Source organism: Perognathus longimembris, chromosome 8, assembly GCF_023159225.1.
Source record: "Perognathus longimembris pacificus isolate PPM17 chromosome 8, ASM2315922v1, whole genome shotgun sequence".
Taxonomy (NCBI): Eukaryota; Metazoa; Chordata; class Mammalia; order Rodentia; family Heteromyidae; genus Perognathus; species Perognathus longimembris.
Genome location: NC_063168.1, coordinates 34,182,515 through 34,209,615, shown reverse-complemented (window position 1 = coordinate 34,209,615; position 27,101 = coordinate 34,182,515). Strand labels below are relative to the sequence as shown.

The following is a 27,101-nucleotide window of genomic DNA, read 5'->3' as shown; positions in this document are numbered from 1 at the left end:
TAAGGCTTCATGTGTATGAGGCGAGCACTTTATCACTAGGCCATATTCCCACCCCCAAACAAATCTTTCATACTTGTAGAATGGTGCACAAAGAGAAATAGCAAAAAAGCAATGGGTTCCAAAGGACTTACTGATGATACTAGGAGTAAAAGTGGAAATGGTGAGGGACATTAGATGAGAATGAAGATAGAGGTAAAAGTATACAGGGCATATACTATGCAGATGGCCGTGAATACCCCTCCATTCATAATAAAGACCCAATGAAGTGTCTTAAGCAGGAGATCGATATTATAAGATTTTCCATCTTCTTAAAATTGTGTTGATAGAATAAAGAATGAGAACTATGAGGGACAAAGATCAGACACAAAGTATTATTCGAAGAATAAGTTAACAGAACATAGATAATTGAGATGTGACCAGTAATGCATTATGACATAACTAGATAACTAGGTGCTGGTGGTTCATGATTATAATCCCAATTACTCAGGATGCTGAGCATTGTGTTTGTTTGTTTTTTTTTGTTTTTTTTTGGCCAGTCCTGGGCCTTGGACTCAGGGCCTAAGCACTGTCCCTGGCTTCTTCCCGCTCAAGGCTAGCACTCTGCCACTTGAGCTACAGCGCTGCTTCTGGCCGTTTTCTGTATATGTGGTGCTGGGGAATCGAACCTAGGGCCTCGTGTATTCGAGGCAGGCACTCTTGCCACTAGGCTATATCCCCAGCCTCTGGGGTGCTGAAATAAAGAGGCTCAAAGTTAGCATGAGCAGAAATGTCTGGGTATCTTCTAAAATAACCAGAAAATACCAGTATTGGAGACGTGGCTCAAGTAGTAGGCAGCAGGCAAACTAAATAAGCATGAGGCCCTGAGTTCAATCCCCATTACGGGCAATTAAAGGTCATTATGACAAAGACATCAGGTAATTAAAAAGCTCAATTTAAAAATCAACAATACACAAAACCACGAGAAAGCTAGTACATGTGACAGTTCTTAGTTTTGTAAAGGAAACATATACAGTTAGGTTTCCTTTCCATGAGTCTCAAACATACCATTAAATATGTAAACATTTTCTGAAGCTCCAGAAGGGTAGTTTTGTGCTTCATATCTTCTGAATACTAAAAATCAAGAGAAAACTTTGTTAGAACATATACACTGCAGTAAAAATGAACATTCTAGCAAACAAAATTTTGCAGTGTGCTTAATACTACATTTTATTTTATTCTTTTATTTTTATCTCTATATAGGAAATATACCTTCACATTTTATTCTTTCTTTAGAAATTATAGGATTAAAAATTCAAATAGCTTTACTTTATGACAATAAATACAGGGATCCCTATTATTTTAGGAAACTGGAAAGAGAAATTTTTTTAATTCACTTTATCAGCACTCATTTGGTACAAAACTGACAAGAATGAAAATTAACTATTATGGAACATATAACTTCCTACAATATGCATACACTAAAAAATGCATTTGAGGGCTGAAGTATGGTACCAATGGTAGAGTACTTGCTTAGTAAGTACAAGGTATGAGTTGAAATGCCTGTATCATCAAAAAATTAAAACACAAAAGAAACATCCAAGAAAAAATTCATTTGAAACACCTAATAATATTTCATTCTCATATAATCCTGTTTCTACTTGTTCTACAACAGTACATTCTTGGCACTGAAGAGAAATGTCAGTTATGATGTTTAAAAACCATCTATTGAAATGCAATTACTCAGACTGAGGAACCTGAATAAATACACTGGACACTTAGCTCTGAATGCTAGAGACACTTTGCCAGATAAACTGTAGTATGGAAATATTAAAATAAAGTATTACTGCAATTATAAATTACTACCTGTCAGAACTCTGAAGCTCAGACTACAATAGAATATTAAACCTTCCCATTGCCAGTAGAATGTAACAGTTATATGTGCCAATCTTGTAGGGAGTGCAAATAACATTGTCTGCTGCTTAGGAACTCGTTATCAAATAAGGTCACAAAATAAGAACCTAAATAGAGATCTGTTCATCATATACAACAAAATTACCTAATAATAGAAGAATATTGAATATGGTATAATATTTGCCAATTTCACGAGTCCTATTCAATATTCTACAGGATATTCCTAGTACTCTACAGAAAACTTAGTATTACATGCGATTATGAGAATATTTAGATAAAATAAAATTGTCCAACATATTATAAAGATTCAGTGTGTATGAAATGCTAACTCAACATAAAAACAAAGCATTAAGAAATAAAGATCAAGATCTGTACCTCTCTTACTAGGGAATAAAGCATTACTGCCTAAAGATGAAACTAGATAATAGTAAATAAAACAAGGACATTTTATTTAATGTGAAATTCCAATTCAATTAATAATTATAATATGGTCATAATTATGTAATTAATATTAATCATTAGTAATTATAAAGATAATTAAAAGCAGTACTACGGTTTGAACTCAGGGCTTTGCATTTCCTAGGCAGGCACTCTACAGTTTGAGACTCAACTCCAATTCACGGTGTATAGTTCCTAAATATTCTACAAATACTGTGCACTTTCTGTAAAAAAAATACCCACTCATGCCCATTTGGATGAATATTATTGAAAAAACAAAAACAGAAAGTGACATGTGTTGATGAAGATTTAGGAACATTGGAAACCTTGTACACTAATTGTGGAAGTTGGAAGTAGAAAATGCACATGCTCGAAAATTAAACCGGTGCCAAGCACTAAAAGCTCATGCCTATAATCCTAGCTAATCAGGATATAGATCTGAGAATCCTGGTTCAAAGCCAGTTAGTGAAGGAAAGTTCATGAGACTCAAATTAACACCAAAAAGCCAAAAGGAGAGCAGTGCTTCAAGTGGTGGAGTCAAAGACTTGAGCAAAATAAGCTAAGGGATATAACCTATGCCCAAGTTCAAGCCCCGGTACCAACATGTTCATGTACATGTGCATGTGGTATGGGTACAGACATGTGCATGCATATGTGTGTGGTATGGGTACACACATGCATGCACAGGCATACACATGCATACACACACAAAACCATACTACTTATGGTGATATGCCCAAAAGGAGTAAATGTAAAGACTAAAGCATATATTATACACTCATGTTCAAAACAGCACTACCCATGTTCATAACTGCTTTATTCAGAACAACCCATGTATTTAAAAAGATGAATTACCATAATGTAGCATATGTTTCAAACACACACACACACACACACACACACACACACACACACACACACACACACACGGACTTGTTATTCATCTATAAGAAGGAAATTCTAATACATGCTACGATACAGATAAACACTAAAAGCATTATACTAAACAAAACAAGCTACTCTTAACTAATCACAGGATATTGTTGTATAATTAAAACTTTATTACACTTTATTCACTGCATATACTGTTTATGACCCTCTACTGTCTTTCAGAAATACTACAACATTATCTAAAGCATAAAAACAAAATATGCACGATAGCTACATACGTAAACTTGCTCAGTTTTACTCATTTATTTTTCGAAACAATTTTATATATCAAATTAAGATTTATAAATGAAAATCCTAAATTTCATCTAGAATTTTTTTTTTTTTTTGCCAGTCCTGGGCCTTGGACTCAGGGCCTGAGCACTGTCCCTGGCTTCTTCCCGCTCAAGGCTAGCACTCTGCCACTTGAGCCACAGCGCCGCTTCTGGCCGTTTTCTGTATATGTGGTGCTGGGGAATCGAACCTAGGGCCTCGTGTATCCGAGGCAGGCACTCTTGCCACTAGGCTATATCCCCAGCACCCACCCTGGCTTCTTTTTGCTCAAGCTAGCACTCTACCACTTAAGCCACAGCACCACTTCCAGCCTTTTTTGTTTCTGTGGTGCTGAGGAATTGAACCCGGGGCTTCATGCATGCAAGGCAAGCACTTTACCGCTAAGCCACATTCCCAGTCCCAGTTTTAATTTTTAAGGTGAAAAAAATTCTACCTTAGCAGTAAAGACAGCCTGTCTTGCCTCAGGAATCATATACAGTTGTTGGATAGTGGAAGCCAAGTAACAAGTAGCTCCCAGGTTAGTCAGGCCAACAAATCTACATTCTGCACGAACATCCTCATGAGGCCAATAGTCCCACTTATAAGGTGCATGGGCTGCTGAAAAAAAAGGGACAAAAAGATGCCCCCAAACAAATTATTAAGCAATGTATTTAGCTTTAAATTAACAAATAGACCTCCATTAGCCAATACAAATACAGAATTCTACACAGTAACTTTTAAAATCACATAAGAATATGTTTTTAAAAATTCAAAGACTTATCAAAACTCGGAAGTATTAATTTAGTAGCAAAATTATTTTTTCTTACCAAATAATGGATAAAGTTACTTGGTAATATTAATAATTGGAAACTTTTATTACTATTGATTATAATACTGGTAGTAATATTATTGGTAAACTATTACTAAATAACTGATAAAATTATTTGCCAAAATGAATCATTACTCATTACTACTGAATTTATTGCTACTGATTACTACTAAATAATTTTACAAAAAAATGCCAAAGTAAGGTTTTCACATTTTATTAAAAGCCAGTGTTTACTTTGTAACTTTAATATCCTATCAACAATGGTTTATAATGTTAAAGTATATAAAAAGTAGATTTTTTTTTAAGCAATGACACCCCAAAACTCCTTTCTGCATTCAAATTTGTAAAAACAAAAGAAAAGAAGAATACTTACACTGCATGTGTTGTGCCATAACCCAGTTGTGTATCAGCCTGTAGTTCTCCACAGAACCCTTCACCATTTCTACTAACAAATCATAGGCAGCAGCTCTTGAAGAATGTGATTTGCATTTTGGCTGTTGTCTATCTTTGAGATTGGGCAATAAAAATAGGAGATTGAAGATATCTCTTAAAAATTCCTGGAAAAAAATTCAGGATGTTATCTAAATTGGATGTTAATTACATTCCAATCTCAGCAAATAATGTACAAAACAGCAAATAATGTAAAATATAGACTATAATTTACTAAGACTACTCAAAAAGTTAAAGCAGCATCAACACCATTATTTGAAAGTCTTGCCAATGTTCTTTACAGCTAAAGATAATGGAATGGGTAGAGTCATCACCTCTCTATTTGTAGCTCACTTTTACAGACTATCTATGTACAGTGTTATTTCTTCTACTATATTAAGTGGTCAAAAGGTTTTAGTAAAGTTGCCTGTCTTCAAGTCCTACAGGTGGCCTGCATTTAATTAGTGGCAATAAGAGCAAAAGTAGCAACTCATTCACAATGACCATTATTAAGTGCTAGGCAACTAACTGCTTAAAGCAAGAACAAAAAACAAGAAAATTAAAACCTTGCCAAGTAGTCATAAAATTCATAGGTGCCAGAGTCAATATTCAAATCAACACATTCTTTATTTAATCTCGGTAACAATGAAGTGCAAAGTGAACTAAAAGGTTTACTCTGAGATTTAAGTACTTCTTTTTTTGTTTGTTAGTATTGAGGTTTGAAGGCAGGTGCCTCCAGCCCTGTGTTGGTTATTTTCTGATACAGAGTATTGCTATATATGAGAGTTTAGGTCGGACTGCAATACTCATGTTTGTATTTCCCCGAATTACTGCAATGATAGACAACACACTAAAGTGTCTAGCCATTGCTTGAAATGGAGTTAGAAGGACCTTTTATTTTTTATTGGGGCTGGCCTCCTACCACCTCTCAAGGCGCTCAAATTACAGGCTTGAGTCACTGAAACCAGCTGACAAATTATTTTAAGTGAATCAACTTCCAAATCCTCATGTTATATGTACATTTTCCTGTATTCATTTTGCCTAAGTAGTTGCTGGAGGTACAAAAGCTTTTCAGGTACTGTGCAGAAAACAGATCATGTAGTAAAGCTGAAATACACTTACCCTTAGTAGCATTGCCCCCTTGCTGTGATCTGGAAACCTGCCTAGTAAACAGTTCCCTATACTGATATAAGACTTAAGTAACAAAAGTGGCTTATTGTACCTATGTGCAGTTTATGCCAAACTGTTTTTCTTCTAAAAATGTGGGATTTCATTGACTATAGTCAATTATATGGGCATATGTACCTATAAGACCTAGCCTATGACAAAAAACTGGACTCTAAACTCTGAAGTATTTACCTAGTGGACAACACTCACTTACCTATACTCACTGTTGAGAGAATTAAGCATGCCTGTGCAACTTCACTGGGAGAAAACTTTTGGAAGATTAGTTTGCTTTGCACCTTTTTCTATTACTTCACTGCAACAAACATCACCCATGAATACACTATATGCTTAGTCTTAGGAGTCACAGAGAATCAATCATTAAACCTGGAAATGGACTAAGCACCACATAAACAGAAAAAAGCTGGAAGTGGTGCTGTGGCTAAAGTAGTAGAGTGCTAGCTTTGAGCAAAAAAGAGAAAAAAGCAGCAGCCAGGGACAGTGCTCAGGCCCTGAGTAAAAAAAAAACCGGGGGGAAAAAAAACAAAAACCAACACAATATTGAAGATATTGAATCTTACTGAAACTATACCACCAAAGAAGAGGTCATTTTTTCTTCTTTTCTGTGCCAGTACTGGAACACTCAGGGCAAGTGAGCCCTCCCTCAACTTTTTCTGCTCAAGGCTAGTCCTTTATCATCTTAGTCACAGCTCTACTGACAGCTTTTGATAGCTTATTAGAGATAAAGTCTCCAATAAATTACCAGAAAGACTTTCCTGTCTTTGCTAGTTTTTAATTGTTATCCTTAGATCTCTACCTTCTGAATAGCTAGGATTATAGGTTTGAGCCACTAGAGCCTAGCAGAAGCTATCTTTTTATATTACAGAGATAGAAATTAAAACTAGTTTTTCATTCTGACATGTCAATGCTTTCTATTCACAGGGTTCAAATTATTGAAAGTTCTCCATTTCTGCCAACAATAAAATTCAAGCAAAGTTTAGATGTTTCAAATCCATAATGTTTCAACCATTTCCCACACAATCATTGGATGTTTTTAGACATACCTGTCCTTCCCTTGAAAATTTAAAAGGAGGTTTGTGTTTAATAACACTTGTGGCAAGCCTTAGAAGTCCAGTAAGCCCATCATCTTCTACATTACCATCTTGATGATCAAGGATCTCCCTACTACAAAATAACAAGAATAGAAGCAAAATAAAATGGTTATATCATTTATCTTTTCTTAATAATATAACTGTCAATTTCATATCAAATTTTACCTTCGAATACAGTCAGCCAAATGTCTTGCCAAAGCATCTAAGTCGAGGAGTGTTGTCTTAATACAAAAAGAAAATACAAAATTCAAATATAGATTTTTTATTAAAAAAATCATTTTTATGGGTAATCAAAATTTAAGTCCTCTAAACTTATTATCAACTTAATACACCTACTTTTAAACTTGGTACCCATAAAATTATGGTTTCAATTTAACACTAATAGTCCTATAAAGAAATCAACTGAATGTTGGTAATAATGGAATAATGAATACATTGGAAATTCTGATATTTTATTTTTAATATATTTACAAAGATATAATTTATATAAAAAGGAATGCAAATTACTAGTTGTGGTGCAGGGATTGAACCTAGGGCCTCACAAACACTAAACATGTGTTGTACCACTGAACTGCATCTCCAACCCTAAAGGATTATTTTCATTACCATCATTTCCTTTTGTTTTAAGTACCTGTCTCAGTGCTACCCTGCTACTCCCTATGTAGAGTAGGCTGAACTTAAACATAAGCTTAAACTTAAACATAACTTAAACTCTGCCTCCTGAATGCTTAGCACCACCTTTAAACTGGCTTTAATAATGAAGTACCCTGGATAGTTTATTTCTAGAGCTTTAATTTTCATAACCGAAGAACATGATCAAAACAGCCTTCACTAAATAAGAGTACACACAACAATCCCCCCCCCCAACAACAAAAACAGTAATTAGGACAAACAAAAATGAGACCCAGATCTCTAAGGAAAAGAACTTTGACAACAGTGATTAGATTTATACTTTGGTATAAATGTGCAAATCTAGCTTTAAAAGGAAAAAAAATCTGTTTATCTGGTATCTATATTTTGATAAGTAGCAATTATATATATATATGAATTTCTTATAATTATTTTCCTAAAAAAGGAGATTTTAACAATTAAGATTTAAACTTAAAACCAGACAGCATAAAACCTTTAAGGTGTGTGTGTGTGTGTGTGTGTGTGTGTGTGTGTGTGTGTGTGTGTCTGCATGCACGGCATGCATGTATATGCTCTGGTTAGAGGGCTAACTCAGGTCTTGAGCCAATTTTTTGCTTAAGGTTAGTGCTCTAACACTTGAACCACAGCACTACTTTTGGCTTTTTATAGTGGTAAATTGGCGATAAAAATCTCATGCACTTTCCTGTCTGGGCTGGCTTTGAACTGCAATCCTTGTAGCTCAGCCTCCTGAGTAGCTAGGATTACAGGTGTGAGTAACTGGTGCCTGGCCAAAAACTCTAAGATTTTTTTAAGTCAATTTTGTATATTATGAAATCATTATAAAAAATTTAATATGTCGTCTATATATTTAAATGGATCCTCGTCATGTACTCTAATTTTTGAAAATTAACAATGGCATATTTCATTCTGACTAAGTTAATGTAAAGAAAGAAAATTATAAGTCTATGCTGAAAGTTTATCTTTAGTGACTAGGGCTAGTGTTTTTTAGCTTAAAATAACTTCAATTTAAATTTCAATTTTCCTTTGCACATTCAAGACTCTAAATCCATATGCTCTAAATTTTACTTTTCAACTAAGGTTTTATAATCATAAATCTTAGGAGAAAACTACGTTGCGAGTTAAGGTAAAAGTATTAGAGCATACCAGAAAGGTACAAATAAAACAAAAATTATGACAGTACCAACTAATTATAGATTAATAAGTATTTCTAATTTAAGGACTAATAAAAATCATAAACTATATACAAAATGCATGTCTACTAACAAGTTAATGTATAATTTTGAACATACCTGACTAGCATCCTTTATATGTATGTTATCAACTAATTTGCACAGCAACCAAAAATATTCTTTGCATCCAGGTTTTAACATTGGTTCTTCCTCATAATCATCTATCTGTTAAAAAATTATACTTTGTTACAACATTTTACATAAATTTAAGTAACACATTAAACAGCTTCAAAATCTGAAAAAAATTACAATGTATGAAATCAGAATAATCAGAATTACATATACCAATGAGTAAAATCAAGGTGACTAGAAATATTACTTATACTTGGAAGGATACAAATAGAAGGAAGATAATGGAAAGCCTAAAACACATGTATTTCTTAATGGCTTCTGGATTTATCATGTGGTAGATACCCTTACAAGGAGAACATACACAGTGGCAAACAAAACTACTCATAAATCATAAGTATGTTTAAAAAACGTGTATTACCAAATGAAAAGAAAGCTCCACTTATAATTCTAACTTATCAATAAATTTATTAACGAAAGGTCTAGAAACAAACACTATTTCTAAAACAGAATACCTATTGGTGCCCACAGACTTGAAATCAAAACACAGACTTTTATTAGTTGGATAATGGACACCCTATGCCACAATGTTGTTACTTTAAGAACTATGACTATTACCTTCTAGGTTAGAACTACATGGAATAATCTCAAGGATATAAAAATAAATATGGAGGAAAGAAAGAAATTACAAAAATAGAAATCTCCACTAAACATAGTAAAATCTTACCCTGATAGGTTTGAGTGCTTGAGCATCAGGAAGAAATTTCAACAATGTTGAGGCAGCCAAAAGCAGAAAAGAGCGATGGATTGAATCTCCTCCATCTAAGCCTGACAGAGATAACTTATAGAGACCATTGCAAGATTCATGACGAACTGCAGTCTAAGTGAAAAAGCAAGTTCCAGAGTCAGTCTGAGTTAGTATAGAAAAGCTTGTACTGGGCTAGAGCTGCAAAGAAGAGATAAAGTGCTTGCTTAGCATGCACAACACTCTGGGTTTGACCAGTAGCACTATCAAAAGAAAAAGAAAAGGTAATTTTGTTATGTTAGCACAAATAAATTTATACTGCTTCTTTAGCTGTTTTTCCTTTAAAATACTTTAAGTGCTTTAAAAATACACAACATGGTCACTGTATATGATTTTATTTTATTTATTTTTATTTTTTTGCCAGTCCTGGGGCTTGGACTCAGGGCCTGAGCACTGTCCCTGGTTTCTTTTTGCTCAAGGCTAGCACTCTGGCACTTGAGCCACAGCGCCACTTCTGGCCGTTTTCTATATATGTGGTGCTGGGGAATCCAACCCAGGGCTTCATGTATATAAGGCAGGCGCTCTTGCCACTAGGCCATATTCCCAGCCCCTGTATATGATTTTAGTACACTTGATAATGTATATATGCCTACCTGATCTAGGGAAGGGAAAGAAAAATGAGGGTGTAAGATGTCACAAGAAATGTATTCACTGCCTTATTATATAACTGTACCCCCCTTGCACAACACCTTGTCAATAAAATTTAATTAAAAAATTATACCTACACAAAAATATACACAAACAAAAAAATCAAAATAGAGAAAATAACTAATGCATGAGTTAAAGTATGATTCTCTCACTTTCTTCTCTCTCTCATGCCAGTCCTGGAGCTTGAAGTCAGGCCCTGGGCTTTTTTGCTCAAGGCTAGTGCTCTACCACTTGAGCCACAGCTTCACTTCCAGCCTTCTGTTTGTTAATTAAGGAAAGGAGTCTCACTGCTTTTCCTGCCTATGCATGTCTGATTTCAGCCTCCGGAGCAGCTAGGATTACAGGCTTAAGCCATAAGCACCTAGCTTTTATGTTTTCACTGAAGGTATCCATCCATCCATCCATCCATCCATCCATCCATCCATCCATCCAAAGGGGTTACCACTCAACATATCCATTTATGAGTACAATCTTGCATTCACCTTCTTCAGCTAAAAATTTTAGTGATGTTTATCAAACCCAGAACTTGTGTATGCAGGGGAAGCATTCTTACCACAGAGCTACATTCCTAGCCGCAGCAATGTATTTTACTCATACAACTCTCATCCATCTATACCTATATAAAAACACTATGATCATACGTTGTATCACAGAACATGCTATAATCACAATTTCTTTTTCCAGAAAGGCCTAATATGGCCCTGAAAACAGAAAAATACATAAACATAAAACCAAAGTATGAAAAGGGATTAAAAAAAGGGTATTTATACCATGAAGTAAGTAACAAGATAAAATACTGGGAAAACAAAGCAACAGATGAAGTTTGTCTGGCTAAATATAAGCACATATGAATTACCATGGTAACAACTCCTTTGTATAATTAATATATACATGAAAACAACCACAGGAAAGTAAAAACAGGTATTTCAAGGGAAGGGTAGAGGCAAAGAGTGGGAAGGCCTAAGAGAGCGGGTGAATGAGGGCATATATGGTTTTATGTGCATGTAAAAAAACACACACAAAAATGAAAGGCAGGTGCTGTTGACTTAGACCTAGTACCCTACCTACTCAGGAGGCTGAAATCTAAGGATCTCAATTTGAATCCAACCCAGTCAGAAAAGTCTGAGAGACTCATCTCCAATTAACCAGCAAAAAAGAGAAACTGAATGTGTGGTTCAAGTGGAAGAACACCAGACATGAGTGAAAATGGAGAATGAGTGGAGGAAAAAAAGGGAAAAGGGGAGAGGACTGAAAGGAAAAGGGGAAGAAAAGAACAGACCTTGTTAAAACTATTTTAAGAAGGGTAAAAAAAGAATGGGCAAGAGAAAGAGGGGTGAGTTTGAGGTTCTTATATGTATCTATGGAAAGGATACAAAAACTCCCTTGCACAACTAACATATTTAATAAGCAATAAGAGCTGGGTATAATTCAAGTGATATACTGCCTGCCTAGCAAACATGAAGCCCTTAGTTCAAACCTCAGTTCTCAGAAAAATCTTTACAAAAACAAAATAAAAGGGTTGAGACATCAAACTCAGGGTTTAGTATAGGCTAGGTAAGCATTCTACCACTGAGTTCTTTTTCCAGCCTCTAGAAAAAGCAATGAAAAATAAAACTCAGGGTTTACAACAGGCTAGGTAAGAATTTCACCACTGAGCTGTACTACCAGCCCTTGGAAAAGCCAATTAAAAGGAAATCAAAAGCATTTGTCTTTCAGAAAAGGATAAATATAAATAATGTAACATTTACATTTCTGCAATATAACACGTAATCTACAAAATGTGATAGACCTAAAAGAACTAGATAATGTGAAATATTCATTTAATTATGAATATTTATTCCTATCAGGTCTTTTTAGTTAACAATGCTAAAAGTGTGAGAAGGTATGAAGAGTAAAAGCACTAACCTTCAATCTTCATCTTACCTCAGGAATAAGGAGAGTCAGTTTTTTCAGCCAATCTTGTAAATAATCACTATCAGCAAGGCTAGATTTCACTGAAGAACAGCAATGAGCCCAACTGACCAGGAGCCACATTGAATAATGTGAAACTAAGGAAGATAAAAAGAAAAAAGAAAAAACAATGATTACATAGGATGGACTAAAAGAGGGCACAATGCTTGTCATTATAAAATATACAACCAGTGGGGCAGTGGTGGCTCATGTCTATAATCCTCAAGAGGCTGATATCTAAGGATTGTGGTTGGAAGCCAGCCTGGGCAGAAAAGTCCATAAGACTCTCACCTAAAATTAGCTACCAAAAATGCCAGAGGTGGAGCTATGGCTCAAGTGTAGACCACTAATCTTGAACAAAAAAAGCTCAGGAACAGTGTCAAAGATATGGGTTTTAGCCTCAAGACTGGCACTAAATAAGTACATGCATTAATAAATGCATAAATATATATTTAAAAATATACGTAAGTCGTATCTATTAATACCATCTTTTTTATTGTAAATTTTGGCTAACCCTTACCTTCATGTCTAGATCTGTGATCAGTCTGAGCTTTCAGAACTCTGTGAAGTAAAAACATACCACCAAGACAATTAAATCAACAATAATTTAAAATAATTACCATATATCCTTTAAAAAGTATCTATCTTCCCCTGAAACAGATTAAATATCAAGAACACTGTACATTTGTTTTATGGTTATTATCACTTATTTCACAATTACTGATAAATTAAATTTATGGAGAATAAAGTGATGGTTTCCAAATGGTGCCGGGAAGGGACCAGGGACATGCTAGGGAGCTGGTCAAAGGGGAGAAAGTTTTAGATAAATAGGAGGAATGATATTTAAGATCTAATGCAGAGCAGGAAACCTATAGTTAATCTACATTGGCCTCAGGGTATTATATAGCTCAGTGGTAGAGTCTTGCTTATTTAGCATATTTAAGGTCCCAGGTTTGACTCTTAGCATCACATATGCAGACACACATAATGAGAAAGAAGAGATAGAGGTGAGAAAGATTTAAGAGACAGAAACAGACAATTATTTTTAAAATAAAACAAGAAGTGTTGTTTCCATAAACAAAATGAATAAATACAACATAAAAGTGAATCCACAAAAGGGCTCATGAGTTAGAGATGATGTATAAAGCAGACATAGGCAATCTTGGTTTGGAGTCTAAACTCCTTTAAAAAGTCATGGGGGCTGAGTGCTGGTGGCTCATGTCTGTTATCCTATCTACTCAGGAGGCTGAGAACTGAGGATTACAGTTTGAAGCTAGCCTGGATAATAAAGTCCATGAGGGGGCTGGGAATATGGCCTAGTGGCAAGAGTGCTTGCCTCCTATACATGAAGCCCTCCCTGGGTTCAATTCCTCAGCACCACATATATAGAAAAGGCCAGAAGTGGTGCTGTGGTTCAAGTGGCAGAGCGCTCGCTATCCTTGAGCAAAAAGAAGCCAGGGACAGTGTTCAGGCCCCAAGTCCAAGCGCCAGGACTGGAAATAAAATAAAATAAAATAAAGTCCATGAGACTCTTATCTCCAATTAACTAGCAAAAAGCCAGAAGTAGAACTGTGGCTCAAGTGATACATGGCCAGTCTTGAGCCAAAGAAGCTCAGGAAGAGTATCCATACCCTGAGTTCAAGTCCCAGGACTGGCACCAAAAAAAGCCACAGAGATAGGCATGGTGGCACATGTCTGTAAATCCCAGTTTCTCAAGAGGCAAAACAGATTAAGTCCAGATTTTGAGGCTGGCCCAGTAAAAAAAAGTTACTGAGACTCTATCTCCACAAAGTAGCCCGTATGGTGGCATTTGCCACCAAGAAAGGATAGCCCCAGTCAAAAAATAAGATGTATTTGAGAAATAACTAAAAAGAGGTTGGGGTAGGAGCATCTATCTACCTATCAAGTATAAGCCCCAACTTCATATCTCAGCTTCCCATCCCCCCTCCCAAAATCCCACCTTTGTTGGTATAAAATATCCTTACATATTGAAAATACCAATTTCTAACAGGAACAGTAAAAGAAATTTTTACTTAAGACAGAAATGTATAGCTGTATATTACTTCCATTTTTCCTCATAGGAGTATGAGGAAAATGTATTTTTCCATTATACTTTAAATAACTTCAATGGAAATTTTTTTATTTCAACTGAGCAAACTAAATAAGAAAAAATTTCATTTTAATAAGCCAAGATGTAAGAATTATCTGCCTCATAAATAATCCACTGATCTATAGAATTCCTGTTTTGTAGTAATTTAAAAAAATTATCAAAATTCCAAAAGTCAGGTGGACTCAATTGTGCTAGCCTATTATCTCAGTACTCAGTCAATCTGGGGAAGGAGGATCTTAAGTTTGAGGCCAACCTGGATTATATAATGAGATCCTGTCTCAAAACCGAACAAAAATTAACCTAAGATTCATTTTACTGATTTAAAGTAACAAAAAGAAGCTAATGTACATAAAAGCATTTGGCCACATTTCATGTATTCTTTTTGTCATAATGGTAGAATATATTTAACTTCATCAAAAGAAATGTATACACATATACCTTTCAAAATGTGTTTAATCATTAGATTTTTAATAATACAGGCAAAGGGCTCAATGTAGCTACTTTAATGGAAGACATGAAAAACCTATGGCACTGACTAGGACCTCAGACATCACAAGAAATTGGGAAAAGTGAACTAATATTGCAAAGATTGTAGTGTTTACATTAGTTTTATGACTCATTTGAGTACAATGGCCAAGTTTAGCCAAATAAAATCCTAGCTACTCAGGAAGCTGAGATTTGAGGATCACAGTTATGGGGCAGAAAAGTTCCTGTGAGACTCCCATCTCCAATTAACCACCCAAAATCTGGAAGTGGCACTGTGGCTCAAGTGGTAAAGTATCAACTCTAACCACAATAAGGCTCAGGGACAGTGCCCAGGCTCTGAGTTCAAGCCCCACAATTGACAAAAAAGAAAAAAACACGGAATTAATTTGTCACAGATTAATGTAATTTTTTCCACTACATAAGGTGATAATATGCCCAACAAGTATCAATCAGTCACTACTATGTGGAAAATTCTGTATTAGTACTTTCGACATTTTGTAGACTGTTTATTTGTTGTTTGTTTATTGTGCCACTACTGGAACTTAAACTCAAGGTTTCATACTCTTGCTTGGCATTTTTTATGCAAGGCTAGCACTCTACCACATTAGCCACACACCGACTTCCACTTTTTGGTGTTTGAGAATCACACACTTTCTTACCCAGGGTGGCTTTGCTTCAGATTTCATCCCTCTGAGTAACTAGGATTATAGGAACATGCCACCAGTACCCAGCCATTATTTATATTTTAAAATCTACAAAGCAAGGGGCTGGGAATATGGCCTAGTGGTAAAGTGCTTGCCTCCCATACATGAAGCCCTGGGTTTGATTCCTCAGCACCACATATATAGAAAAAATAAAAAATAAAAAAAAATCTACAAAGTGGTCCAAATAAATGGCATATATGTTTAAATTTATTTGTCTTAAGCATGTAGGGACTACCCTACATGTAACAAGATGTCAACTAATAAATACAAAAAGAATAGTGATAAGAAGATAACATTTGCAAATATATTTTAATATTTAAAGTAGACACAAATCAACAGTAAAAGCGAACACCATAAATGGGGTTTGGGGCTCGGAATATGGCCTAGTGGTAGAGGGCTTGCTTCACATAAACAAGTTTTGTGAGAAGCAGGTAATAATAGTTTTAAAACATCTTCCTGAGCCAGGAGCTGCTGGCTCACCCCTACAATCCTAGCTGAGATCAAAGGATCCTGGTTCAAAGCCAGCCCAGGCAAGCAAGTTCGTGCGACTCTTATCTCCAATAAACTACTCAAAAAAGCTGGAGTGATGCTGTGGTTCAAATGGTAAGAGTGCTATCCTTGAGCAAAAGAAGCTCAGGGACAGCACCCAGGCCCAGAGTTCAATCCCCAGGACTAGCAAAAAACAAAATAAATAAATAAAAACTGGCCTAGAAAAAGAAAAAGTAGCTTGCACAATTCAAAAATGCTAGTATCATGAAATAAGCTGAGAAAACTATCTCTGTTGAGGAAAAGAAGTATGACAACTAAAGGAAATATGTGACCCTAGGTAAAAAAGAATATTGTTGTAAATAATAGTTAATAACATTGTTATAAATATTAATGGGGCTTCATGCCAGTAGACTATGCACACAATCCTAGCTACTTAGAAGGCTGAGATTGGGAGGCTAATGCATCAAAAATAGCCTGTAGAGAAGTCGAAGAGACTCCATCTGTCCATAGGAACACTGTATGAAATGGTGTATGCAATGACAAGGAGCCTAAATTAGGGGCATCATAGTAGAACTGTGTGCCTGGGTAGGAAACAACACCTTATCTCAAAACAGTGAAAAATAAGGTTGGAGGTATGTCTTAAGTAGGTGAAAACCAGCTAAGTATGGGGTTCTGAGCTCAAATCCTAGACTTAGACATTAAAATATTTAAAAAATGACTACAACACTTGTGTATATTAAAACAGACTATTATAAAAAAGATTAATGGGACAATTTAGGTGGGGACCATTTATTCCATAATATATTAATGTCAAACGATGCAAATTAATTTTGATTTTACTCTAGGGAAAATAGAGAAGACTAACAGAGGGGTTGAAGGAGACTATCTAAACTGCATGTAAGTGCAAAAATGTCCCAATAAAACCAGGCTTGTGTAATTTATGTACACCAATAAAAAGTCTTTAAAATGCAATATATTCACTCTAGTTATTAACAAAATAGCCTAGACTTTAGGAAATATAAATCAAAGTATTTTAAGTAAGTCTGATCTTATTCTTGAGATTCAGAAAAATACACTAAAACACAATACATATATATTTTGGCAAGTCCAAGTTGTTGACAACATATAAAAATCTAGAAGAAAGATATGATAGTCATACAATCTTAATATTTAGTTTAAATTCTAAATTTTCAAAATGGATTAAAACACTGTATTCTTAACTGAAACACATACATATAAACACATATACACACATTAAAAAATGCATACCTAGGAGCCAGATTATCATATGTATACGCAACAGACATAAGTCGCTGAATCAGACTGGTTCCTTGGACAAGAACAAGAAACACCTTTAAGATAAAAACATTAAAAATAATTATAAATACAGCAAAACACAAACTGAATCTTTAACATCTATTTTTTGAGACAGGGTTTCACAATGTAGCCAAGACTGGCCTCCAGCTCATGATACCCCTACCTTAGCCTGGCACTGGGATTACAGGTGTGTGTGTACCACCATGCCTGGCTAAAAAGTACATTTTAAACACAATATTCCATATTTTATATATAACATAAAGAATGTCCAAACAATTATTTGAAAATACTTTTAAAATGTTGCACATTTAGAAAATCAGAATTTTGTAACCATACTTAAACAGTAGCAACTTAAAATGAAAACAGTGAAATTTTTAAAAGCAAAAGTCATTCTTTCCATTTAACCCAAAGATTCACTGTTAATGAACTGTCTGAACACGACTGTAAGGGTTTAGGAAGATAAGTGAAAAGTTAAATGTTTCTTAAACTCTTTTTTTAGGTCTGAGACCTGGACTCAACTTGGTACCTGTCACTTTCCTTCACTGGCTAGTGATCTTTGTGCCTGCAGGAAACTAGGTGGATAGAACTCAACTTAATACTGTCTGAGCTACTAGAAGCCATAAATGAACACCATAGAATAAAACAGTAGCTTTGAGGCTGAAGACGGGGGCGTGTGTGTGTGTGTGTGTGTGTGTGTGTGTGTGTGTGTGTGTGTACACAGGAACAACTCTGGGCACAGCTCTCAATTTCTACTCACTCTAAGGGAAATAGTATTGGAAGTTAAGTGGACTGCCCAACAGAAACAAAAAAAACTCTATAGAAGAAAAGAGAATCAGTCTCCACAATGTCAGAAGACAAAGTATATGATTATTAGACTCACAAAGAACTATGGAAGCATGAAAAATAGCAGTTAATAGCTGCTATTTATAGGCAAGATCTTGAAAGGATATAGAGGAGGGAGAGGGGGGAGGGGGAGGGGGAGAGAGAGAGAGAGAGAGAGAGAGAGAGAGAGAGAGAGAGAGAGAGAGAGAGAGAGAGAGAGAGAGAGAGAGAGAGAGAATCCTACCTATGCAGGAGGTTGGGATTTGGAGCCGGCACAGGTAGAAAAGTTCTGAGATTTCTGAAACTCGTATTTCTAGTTAAGCACCCAAAAAAACAGAAAATAGAGGTGCTGGGAATATGGCCTAGTGGAAGAGTACTTGCCTCGTATACCTGAAGCCCTGTGTTCAATTTCTCAGCGCCACATATATAGACAAAGCCAGAAGTGGTGCTGTGGCTCAAGTGGTAGAGTGTTAGCCTTGAGCAAAAAGACAGTGCTCAGGCCCAGAGTCCCAAGCCCCAAGGCTGGCACGGGCACACGCGTGCACGCGTGCACGCAACACACACACGCACATGCACACACACACACACATACACACAAAAACAACAACCCAGAAAATAGAGCTGTGGTTCAAGTGGTAGAACTCCAACCTTGAGCAAAAGCAAAGGAGACAGCTCCCAGGTGCTGAGTTTAAGTCCCAAGTACCAGAATCAAAATAAAAAAATAGAGAAAAGGCAAAATGAAGCAATCATAAGATGTACCTTTCATTAAAATAAATGTTGAATTGAAAAAAAACTTAGATGACTTGGCCACTAGAATTAGCGTGACAAAAGACAAAAAAAAAGCCTATACTCTTTCTTTTTTAGGGGAGGGGGGGCAATCAGTGGTAGGGCTTGAACTTGGGGCCTGGGTGCTGCTCCTGAGCACTTTTGCTCAAGGTTAGCACTTAACCACTTTGAGCTACAGCACCACTTCTGGTTTTCTTTTTGGTTACTGGAGATAAGTCTCCCAGACTTTCCTGCCTATGCTGGCTTTAAACCGTGAATCTCAGCCTCCTGAAAGCTAGGATTACATGTGTGAGCCACCAGCAACCAGCCTTTTTGCATACTATTAATTAACTTTTTTAAAGAGTTGTACAGGGTTGGGAATATGGCCTAGTGGTAGTATGCTTGCCTCGAATACATGAAGCCCTGGGTTCGATTCCTCAGCACCACATACACAGAAAAAGGCCAGAAGTAGCGCTGTGGCTCAAGTTGGCAGAGTGCTAGCATTGAGCAAAACAAAGCCAGGGACAGTGCTCAGTGCTCAATGCTCTGAGTTCAAGCCCCAGGACTGGACCAAAAAAAAAAAAAAAAAAACAGTTGTAAAAAGAAGATATAATTCCATAGGTCAAATCATGACAAAAATGGTTCTTGGGCATTTTCACTCCTTCCTTTGCCATTTTTCCCCCTCCCAACCCTACGCAAAAGTTACATAATTCACTTACAAATAGTGTGTGTTGAATACAATGAGTGCATATGCTTACCCTTCTTTCCTCTATTCCTGTGCTCCCATTTGCCCCCCCCAAAACAAACAAATTAAGACAAAGACTAAAGTGTTTCTATTTCTAGGAATCTGTGTGATAAATAGTACTTTAGATATTTAGAGGAGTTACATATGTGGATTCCTCCCTTTTGGATAACCTCCTTTAGTCAGTTTGTGAATACATAAAAACTTGCATACGTTATTATGTTACTTGTTTTAGTAGCTTCCACATATGAGAAAATGTGCTGTTTGTCTTTCTGAAAAAAAAGAAAGAAAGAGGCAGGAGAGAGGGACTCAATTTCCTGTGTCGAAATTTCCTGTGTTGAAATAATATGGTTTCTATTTTCCTGACAACTGATAAAATAAACTAAGTATGTGAATTTATAAGTTCAATATATAAAGTTATGTAACAGTGAAATGGTACATCATACTTTCATTTCAACTGATGAACAAAAAAGCACTACTTATCCATCATGATTACCAACTTAAAATACAGCTTCATTTCAGTTGCTAAGACACATCACAGCAATTTAGAATATTTCCAATGCATTCATATATTTCTTCACTTTTTGAAAACAAAAACACTTTCTCTTTACACAAGTGGACTTCATTACTACAATTTAATGTTTACGTCCATATTTTACCTCGGTTAATCGTGGTATATGGAGACCCTTGGCATGATCACCAGCAGCCTTCCTTGATTTGCCAGGCCAGGTTCTTTTCCTATGGCTTTCAGCTATACCAGACCAGGCAAACACATCATGATAAGCTAAATCCAAATCAGATGGATCTACTGCAAACTGGCAGATTAATTTCAGCAAGCAAGCAAGACAGTCTAGCTGCCACTGTGGATAAGAAAAAAATGTCATTTTTCCATTTTCATTAATAAGTCAACTATGCAATTTTCAAAATAAAAATCAAAACAAAAACAAAAATGATTGCACAAACAGTACAAGAAATGTATCCAATGCCTAATGTATGAAACTGTAACCTCTCTGTAATTCAGTTTAATAAAAACATAAAATAAAAAAAAATGATGATTGCTACTAGTATACTATCTATATCCTGCCATTCAAGTAGTATAGTTACAACCTGTTATTTTTTTATTTTTTTTTTGGCCAGTCCTGGGGCTTGGACTCATGGCCTGAGCACTATCCCTGGCTTCTTTTTGCTCAAGGCTAGCCCTCTGCCACTTGAGCCACAGCGCCACTTCTGGCCGTTTTCTGTATATGTGGTGCTGGGGAATTGAACCCAGGGCCTCATGTATAGGAGGCAAGCACTCTTGCCACTAGGCCATATCCCCAGACCTCAACCTGTTATTTTTAAAAATCCAGATGCTAAAATGGTAAATACACTGTGAGATAAGTGACACCTTAATTTTTCGCTAAACTGAAATAAAAAGGTATATATTAGACACCTATTGTAATTTTTGAAAATGTATGAGTGTTATAATTAAAAATTGTTTTAAATACAAAGAAATAACTTGTCAATCAAATATATTTAGAGATAAAGCATTACATATTAATTTTTCATACTTGTAGCACTTACTTTTACTACTCTAGGACCAAAATAATCCTCGACAATTCAAAAAAATAACTATCTTTCACTTACCATATACATACTTATTAGAAATATTTCCAAAGAAAAAATGCTAATGTTCTTAAATCAAAATGTTTTCTTGAAACAAATCAATTATAATGTCAATTATGTACAAAAATAGTTACACGGCTTTCATTCATACCATAATCTTTGGCCTCTTGTTTTCCTGTTTCAATATCAACAGTACCCATAAATTCATCTACCAGGAAATAGTATCTTTCCTTAACTAATAGCATAATATTTTTTAAGTTGTTGTATAAAGGTTTTTCAATTCAACATGTCAGTTTATTCTGGTATAATGGATCTTTTAGTGTGTCTATCTGCTGCTCCTGAGGCTTGATCTCAGGGTCTGGGCACTGTACCTGAGTTTTTCTATGCTCAATGCTAGCACTCTACCACTTACGCCATAGTTCAACTTCCAGAATTTTTTTTATATCCAGCAAAGGGGAGGAAGTGGTGTTGTTTAAGAAGTAGAGCATCAGCCTTGATGGGAGGAAAAAGCAAAGTGGGAAAGACTGAGAGGCCCTGAGTTCTAGCCCCTATTATTCACGAATTATGTTGGCTAAAAACAGGTTTCAAACAACAAAATATATGAACATAAACACACACATACTTGAACACACACAAATGGTCAACAGGCAGAGCAAAGATGTACAAGATCATTAAGAAAATGAAAATTCGGGGCTGGGAATATGGCCTAGTGGCAAGAGTGCCTGCCTCATATACATGAAGCCCTGGGCTTGATTCCTCAGCACCACATATATAGAAAGGCCAGAAGTGGCACTGTGACTCAAGTGGCAGAATGCTAGCCTTGAGCAAAAAGAAGCCAGGGACAGTGGGCGGGGGGGGGGGGGGGGGGGGGGAGGAAAGATGGGGAAGAGGGGGAGGAGGGGGAGGTAAAATGTGGACGTCAACATTTAATTATGAAATAAAATACTTAAAATTTTGAAAGCATTAAACATACTGGAAAGATTATTAAAAGGTTGGCCAAAAGCATTTTTTAACAGCACTAGTTGATAGCAATGCATTACTTCAAAGCAATTATAAAACCCAAGTACTAAGAAACTATTGCTTGAATTGAATAGTATGTAAATGTAATGTAAATCTGCTTTATATTTAGCTCAACAAATTGGACTAAGAAGATTATATACTATTAATTTTTTAATGTTCCACAAGCAATTTTGTTTTCTTAACATTGAAGAACAGTACTCCTTCAAATTAATATTGATAATAATTTGGTTCTTTGAGGACAATATTTGTGTCAAATACAGTAGTAAAAATTATACATGTATATGTGTATATATATGCAATGTCTAATTATTACAAAATTTTAAGGTCTTATTTTCAAGGAAAAGACCATACAATGTTTATAAGTTAGTTATAGTTGAGAATAATGAACTTTAGCATTTAAGGATTTTTAACACTTTAGCTAGATGTCAATGGTTCACACCTGTAATCATAGCTACTTAGGAAGCTGAGATTGCAAAGATTTGGGTTGTAGGTCAGGCCCCACAAACACTTGAGAGCCCTTCTCAACAAATATCCAGCACAGTGGCATGCTGTTATTATGGCAGCTATGTACTAGGCTAAGAGTGAGTGGATCACAAGACAGTATCTCAATTGAAAAAAGAGGGGCACATTTTTCAGTAGCCTGTCATCTTAGCTACAATGGGAATATTAACATAGGCAAAAGACTGTCTAAGAGCACACCAAAGCAAGAAGCAAGACTCTATTTCAAAACCTTGCTGGGAACAAGGTTCACAGAATAGTAACCACTTAATAATAAGCATAAGGTCAAGTTCAAATCCCAGTACCACAAACAACAAAAGACAAAAACTTTTGTTCCATTATCAATTTATGAAATTCTATGTTTTTTACTATATGCCTTAATCTCAGTTATTACTACAATGTAGCCAAATTACACTTTGCTAAAACAAAAATACTAAAATGAGGGAACTAGTAAAGCAGTTGAAATAGTGAATTTTCACTTACCACAGTCCAAGATTCCTGATCTTTAGGCTCTAGAATTCCAGAATTAAAAATTTCTAATAACTGCTGAAGCCCACCAGCAGCAACAAACTGTGAGGAATTATGACAAAAATACTAAGACAAAAGATACTATATAATGTAATTTAACTTCGTTACTGATACAGTTGAGAGAATAGTCATAAAATATGGTATATTTATATTTATTTGGGGGGAGGAGTACTAGTACTCAGGCTTGAACTTGGGGCCTAGAGCACTTGCTGGACTTATTATCTGAGCTATACTTCCAGTCTAGCGTTTTGTACCTGGGCTGGCTTTGAACAATCCTACAGGTCTTACCTTTTTGAACACCTAAGATCATAGACATGAGTCAATTGTGTTCTGCTTAGGATCTCACTTTCTTTCAATCACCGAGATAACTTCTACATAAAATGGTAACACATAGATCTTACTTCCAAAAATAATTTTCAAATATTCTCCTAAGGCTATACACATGTATCCCATAAGCCATTTAATATCACACACTGAAACGCGTAATGCAGTTTCAAAGAAGAATGAGGAGTATCAGTGCTAAAAACAGAAACACCAAGATATTAAAGTAATCTTAGATAAGGTGCTAGACATCCTGTCTAGTACCTACCTCATTTTTGTTTTTAATGGTTTCTAATCAACTTTCTCCCGAAAGAATTTTTAAAAAATCAGCATATATGTTCATGATTTAGAGCAAAGAATAATTTTTAAGCTATGCTTTACTAGTAAATTCATTTAAAATGATTTAAAGAACTCAATTTGGGGAAAATGTAGCTCTATCATTATTACCAACATTATCACAAAAAGTATGACCATACCTTGCAACTCCAGGAATTTTTACTATTTTCTACCTGATCCTCACTTGAATCATCAGAATCTGGATAAAGATCACTATAACTTCCCTGAGGGAAAGACAAAAACAAAAAATAACAAGAGTGGATGGTAAAACAAAACATTTATTCCAGAATGAAAAGATAATACACTCTAGCTTTCTGAAGACAGTACAAATACTTAATAACAAAAGTGGAACTAAAATTACCGTTGACTCTCTCCTTATTCTTCTGTTAGGTTTTCCCAGGGCTTCAATAATTTCCAGAGCATATAATAGCTTGTGAGCACTTTTAATTTTGAGAAGTTCCTTCCAATGAGGTCCATCATTACTCTTAAATTAAAAAAAGAAAAACAGGTTTCTCAAGCCAAACTACTAATGCAATGTAAGAAAATACAGCAACAAACAGGAAATTAACACAGAAATATTACATATACTTTAGGATATATTTAAACATATAAAGACTATCATACTTAGTACTAACAGCAAACCTTAAGACTCAATAATTTTATTTGTTCATTTATTTATTTAGGGGCTAGTACTTTGGCTTAATAAACTCAGGTATGGAAGCTATCTCTTAGCTCAAGGCTAGTTCTCTACCACTTGAGTCACCTCTACCTCCAATTTTCTGTTGGTTAACTGGGGATAAAAAAATCTCAAGAGGGGCTGGGGGGGCCTAGTGGCAAGAGTGCTCAACTCATATACATGAAGCCCTGGGTTCAATTCCCCAGCACTACATATACAGAAAATGGCCAGAAGTGGTGCTGTGGCTCAAGTGGCAGAGTGCTAGCTTTGAGCAGAAAAAAGCCAGGGACAGTGCTCAGGCCCTGAGTCCAAGGCCCAGGACTGGCAGAAAGAAAAAAAAAAAAAAAAAGATTTTGGGGCTGGGAATATGGCCTAGTGGTAAAGTGTTCGCCTCATATACATGAAGCCCTGGGTTTGATTCCTCAGCACCACATATATAGAAAAAAGCCAGAAGTGGTACTGTGGCTCAAGTGGTAGAGTGCTAGCCTTGAGCAAAAAGAAGCCAGTGACAGTGCTCAGGCCCTGAAGTCCACGCCCCAGGACTGGCAACAACAACAAAACAAAACAAAAACCCTTCAGGAATCCTAGCTACTCAGGAGACTGAGATCTGAGGATCAAGGTTGGAAGCCAGCCCAAACAGCAAAGTTCCTGAGAGACCTTTATCTCCAATTAACCACCAGAAAAACCAGAAGGAGAGCTATGGCTCAAAGTGGTGTTAACCTTGAGCAACCAAGTTCAGGGACAGCGCCAAGCCCCAAGTTCAAGCCCCAGGACCAACCAGCACAGAACAATAATAAAACCCTTAAAAAAAAAAAAAAACCCTCAAGATTTTTCTACTCTGGCTGGCTTTGAATAGAGATCCCGAGATCACAGCCTTCTAAGTAGCTAAGACTACAACTACAGGTATAAGCCACTAGCAACCAAGCTAAAACATTTGTTAAATTTTGTTTAAACCAATAAAATACAAAAAGAAAAGAATGAGAAACTTAATTTCTACTTTGAAATGTTATTTTTCTTTTCTTTTTTTTTTTTTTTTTTGCTAGTCCTGGGCCTTGGACTCGTGGCCTGAGCACTGTCCCTGGCTTCTTTTTGCTCAAGGCTAGCACTCTGCCACTTGAGCCAAAGCGCCACTTCTGGCCATTTTCTATATATGTGGTGCTAGGGAATCGAACCCAGGGCTTCATGTATACGAAGCCAGCGCTCTTGCCACTAGGCCATATTCCCAGCCCTGAAATGTTATTTTTCATTGAAATGTTATAAGTGCAACTACTAAATCAAAATTCACCATTTTCTACAGTCCATCTTTTTTATTGTTGTTTTAATTGGTACTGGTCATGGGGCTTGAATTCAGGGCCTGCACATTGCCACTGAGCTTTTAATGCTCATGGCTGGTGTTCAACCACTTTAGCCACAGCTCCACTTACAGTATTTTTGGTGTTTAACTGTAGATACTGAAGTGCCAGACTTTGAACTCAGGCCCCATTTTACCACGTGAACCCCATTTTACCACACGAACCCCACTTTACCACGTGAACCTGAGATAAGCAGGCCCTGTGAACAGAGCCAGGACAAGCCCATTAGGGCCCAGTTGGTCTAGAACTCTAACCGCTGGGAATGCTTAACTCTGACCACCCCTAGAATTGAACCCTGAGCCAATCAGATTTGTACCTGTATCCTAATCTTGCTTGCTTGAACACCTAATTGTTGTAACTTTGTTCTTTGCCTTTATAAGCCCTGTGTAATCACAGCTCGGGGCTTCCTCCTAACCTCCGCTGTGTTGGTGGGTAGGACGTGGCCCGAGTTGCAGTTCGCTTAAATAAAGTCTTCCCTTGCTATTCCATTTCGGAATGTCTGAGTCTCGGTGGTCTTCTTGGTGGTGGTCTTGCGACTTGGCACAACAATACAAGTCTCAAAAGCTTTCCTGCCCTGTCTGGATTCGAACTAAGATTCTCAGATCTCAGCCACTTGAGTAGCAAGAATTACAATCATGAGTCACCAGGTCTCAGATTATAGCCCATCATTTTAGCTTCCAAACATCAGATATAGGGCTGGGAATATAGCCTAGTGGCAAGAGTGCTTGCCTCGTATACATGAAGCCCTGGGTTCAATTCCCAAGCACCACATATATAGAAAATGGCCAGAAGTGGCGCTGGGGCTCAAGTGGCAGAGTGCTAGCCTTGAGCAAAAAGAAGCCAGGGACAGTGCTCAGGCCCCGAGTCCAAGCCCCAGGACTGGCAAAAAACAAAACAAACATCAGATATAATATCA

The 27,101-nt window shown here is 36.3% G+C and overlaps 1 protein-coding gene across 3 annotated transcripts in view; it reads right to left on the bottom strand.

Annotated features, from left to right (window-relative positions):
- The window catches only part of Usp34 (ubiquitin specific peptidase 34), a 226,835-nt gene that overhangs the window by 74,337 nt on the left and 125,397 nt on the right, over positions 1 to 27,101 (bottom strand). For all 3 annotated transcript variants that reach the window (XM_048352847.1, XM_048352848.1, XM_048352849.1), the window contains 14 exons: positions 24,519 to 24,641; positions 24,298 to 24,381; positions 23,456 to 23,542; positions 20,509 to 20,709; positions 17,473 to 17,555; positions 12,935 to 12,975; positions 12,388 to 12,512; positions 9,739 to 9,891; positions 9,003 to 9,107; positions 7,228 to 7,283; positions 7,015 to 7,135; positions 4,731 to 4,914; positions 3,983 to 4,143; positions 1,045 to 1,110 (listed from right to left, as the gene is read on the bottom strand). In XM_048352847.1, the coding sequence (XP_048208804.1) occupies positions 1,045 to 1,110; positions 3,983 to 4,143; positions 4,731 to 4,914; positions 7,015 to 7,135; positions 7,228 to 7,283; positions 9,003 to 9,107; positions 9,739 to 9,891; positions 12,388 to 12,512; positions 12,935 to 12,975; positions 17,473 to 17,555; positions 20,509 to 20,709; positions 23,456 to 23,542; positions 24,298 to 24,381; positions 24,519 to 24,641 (1,590 nt within the window). The remainder of the gene's footprint in view (positions 1 to 1,044; positions 1,111 to 3,982; positions 4,144 to 4,730; positions 4,915 to 7,014; positions 7,136 to 7,227; positions 7,284 to 9,002; positions 9,108 to 9,738; positions 9,892 to 12,387; positions 12,513 to 12,934; positions 12,976 to 17,472; positions 17,556 to 20,508; positions 20,710 to 23,455; positions 23,543 to 24,297; positions 24,382 to 24,518; positions 24,642 to 27,101) is intronic.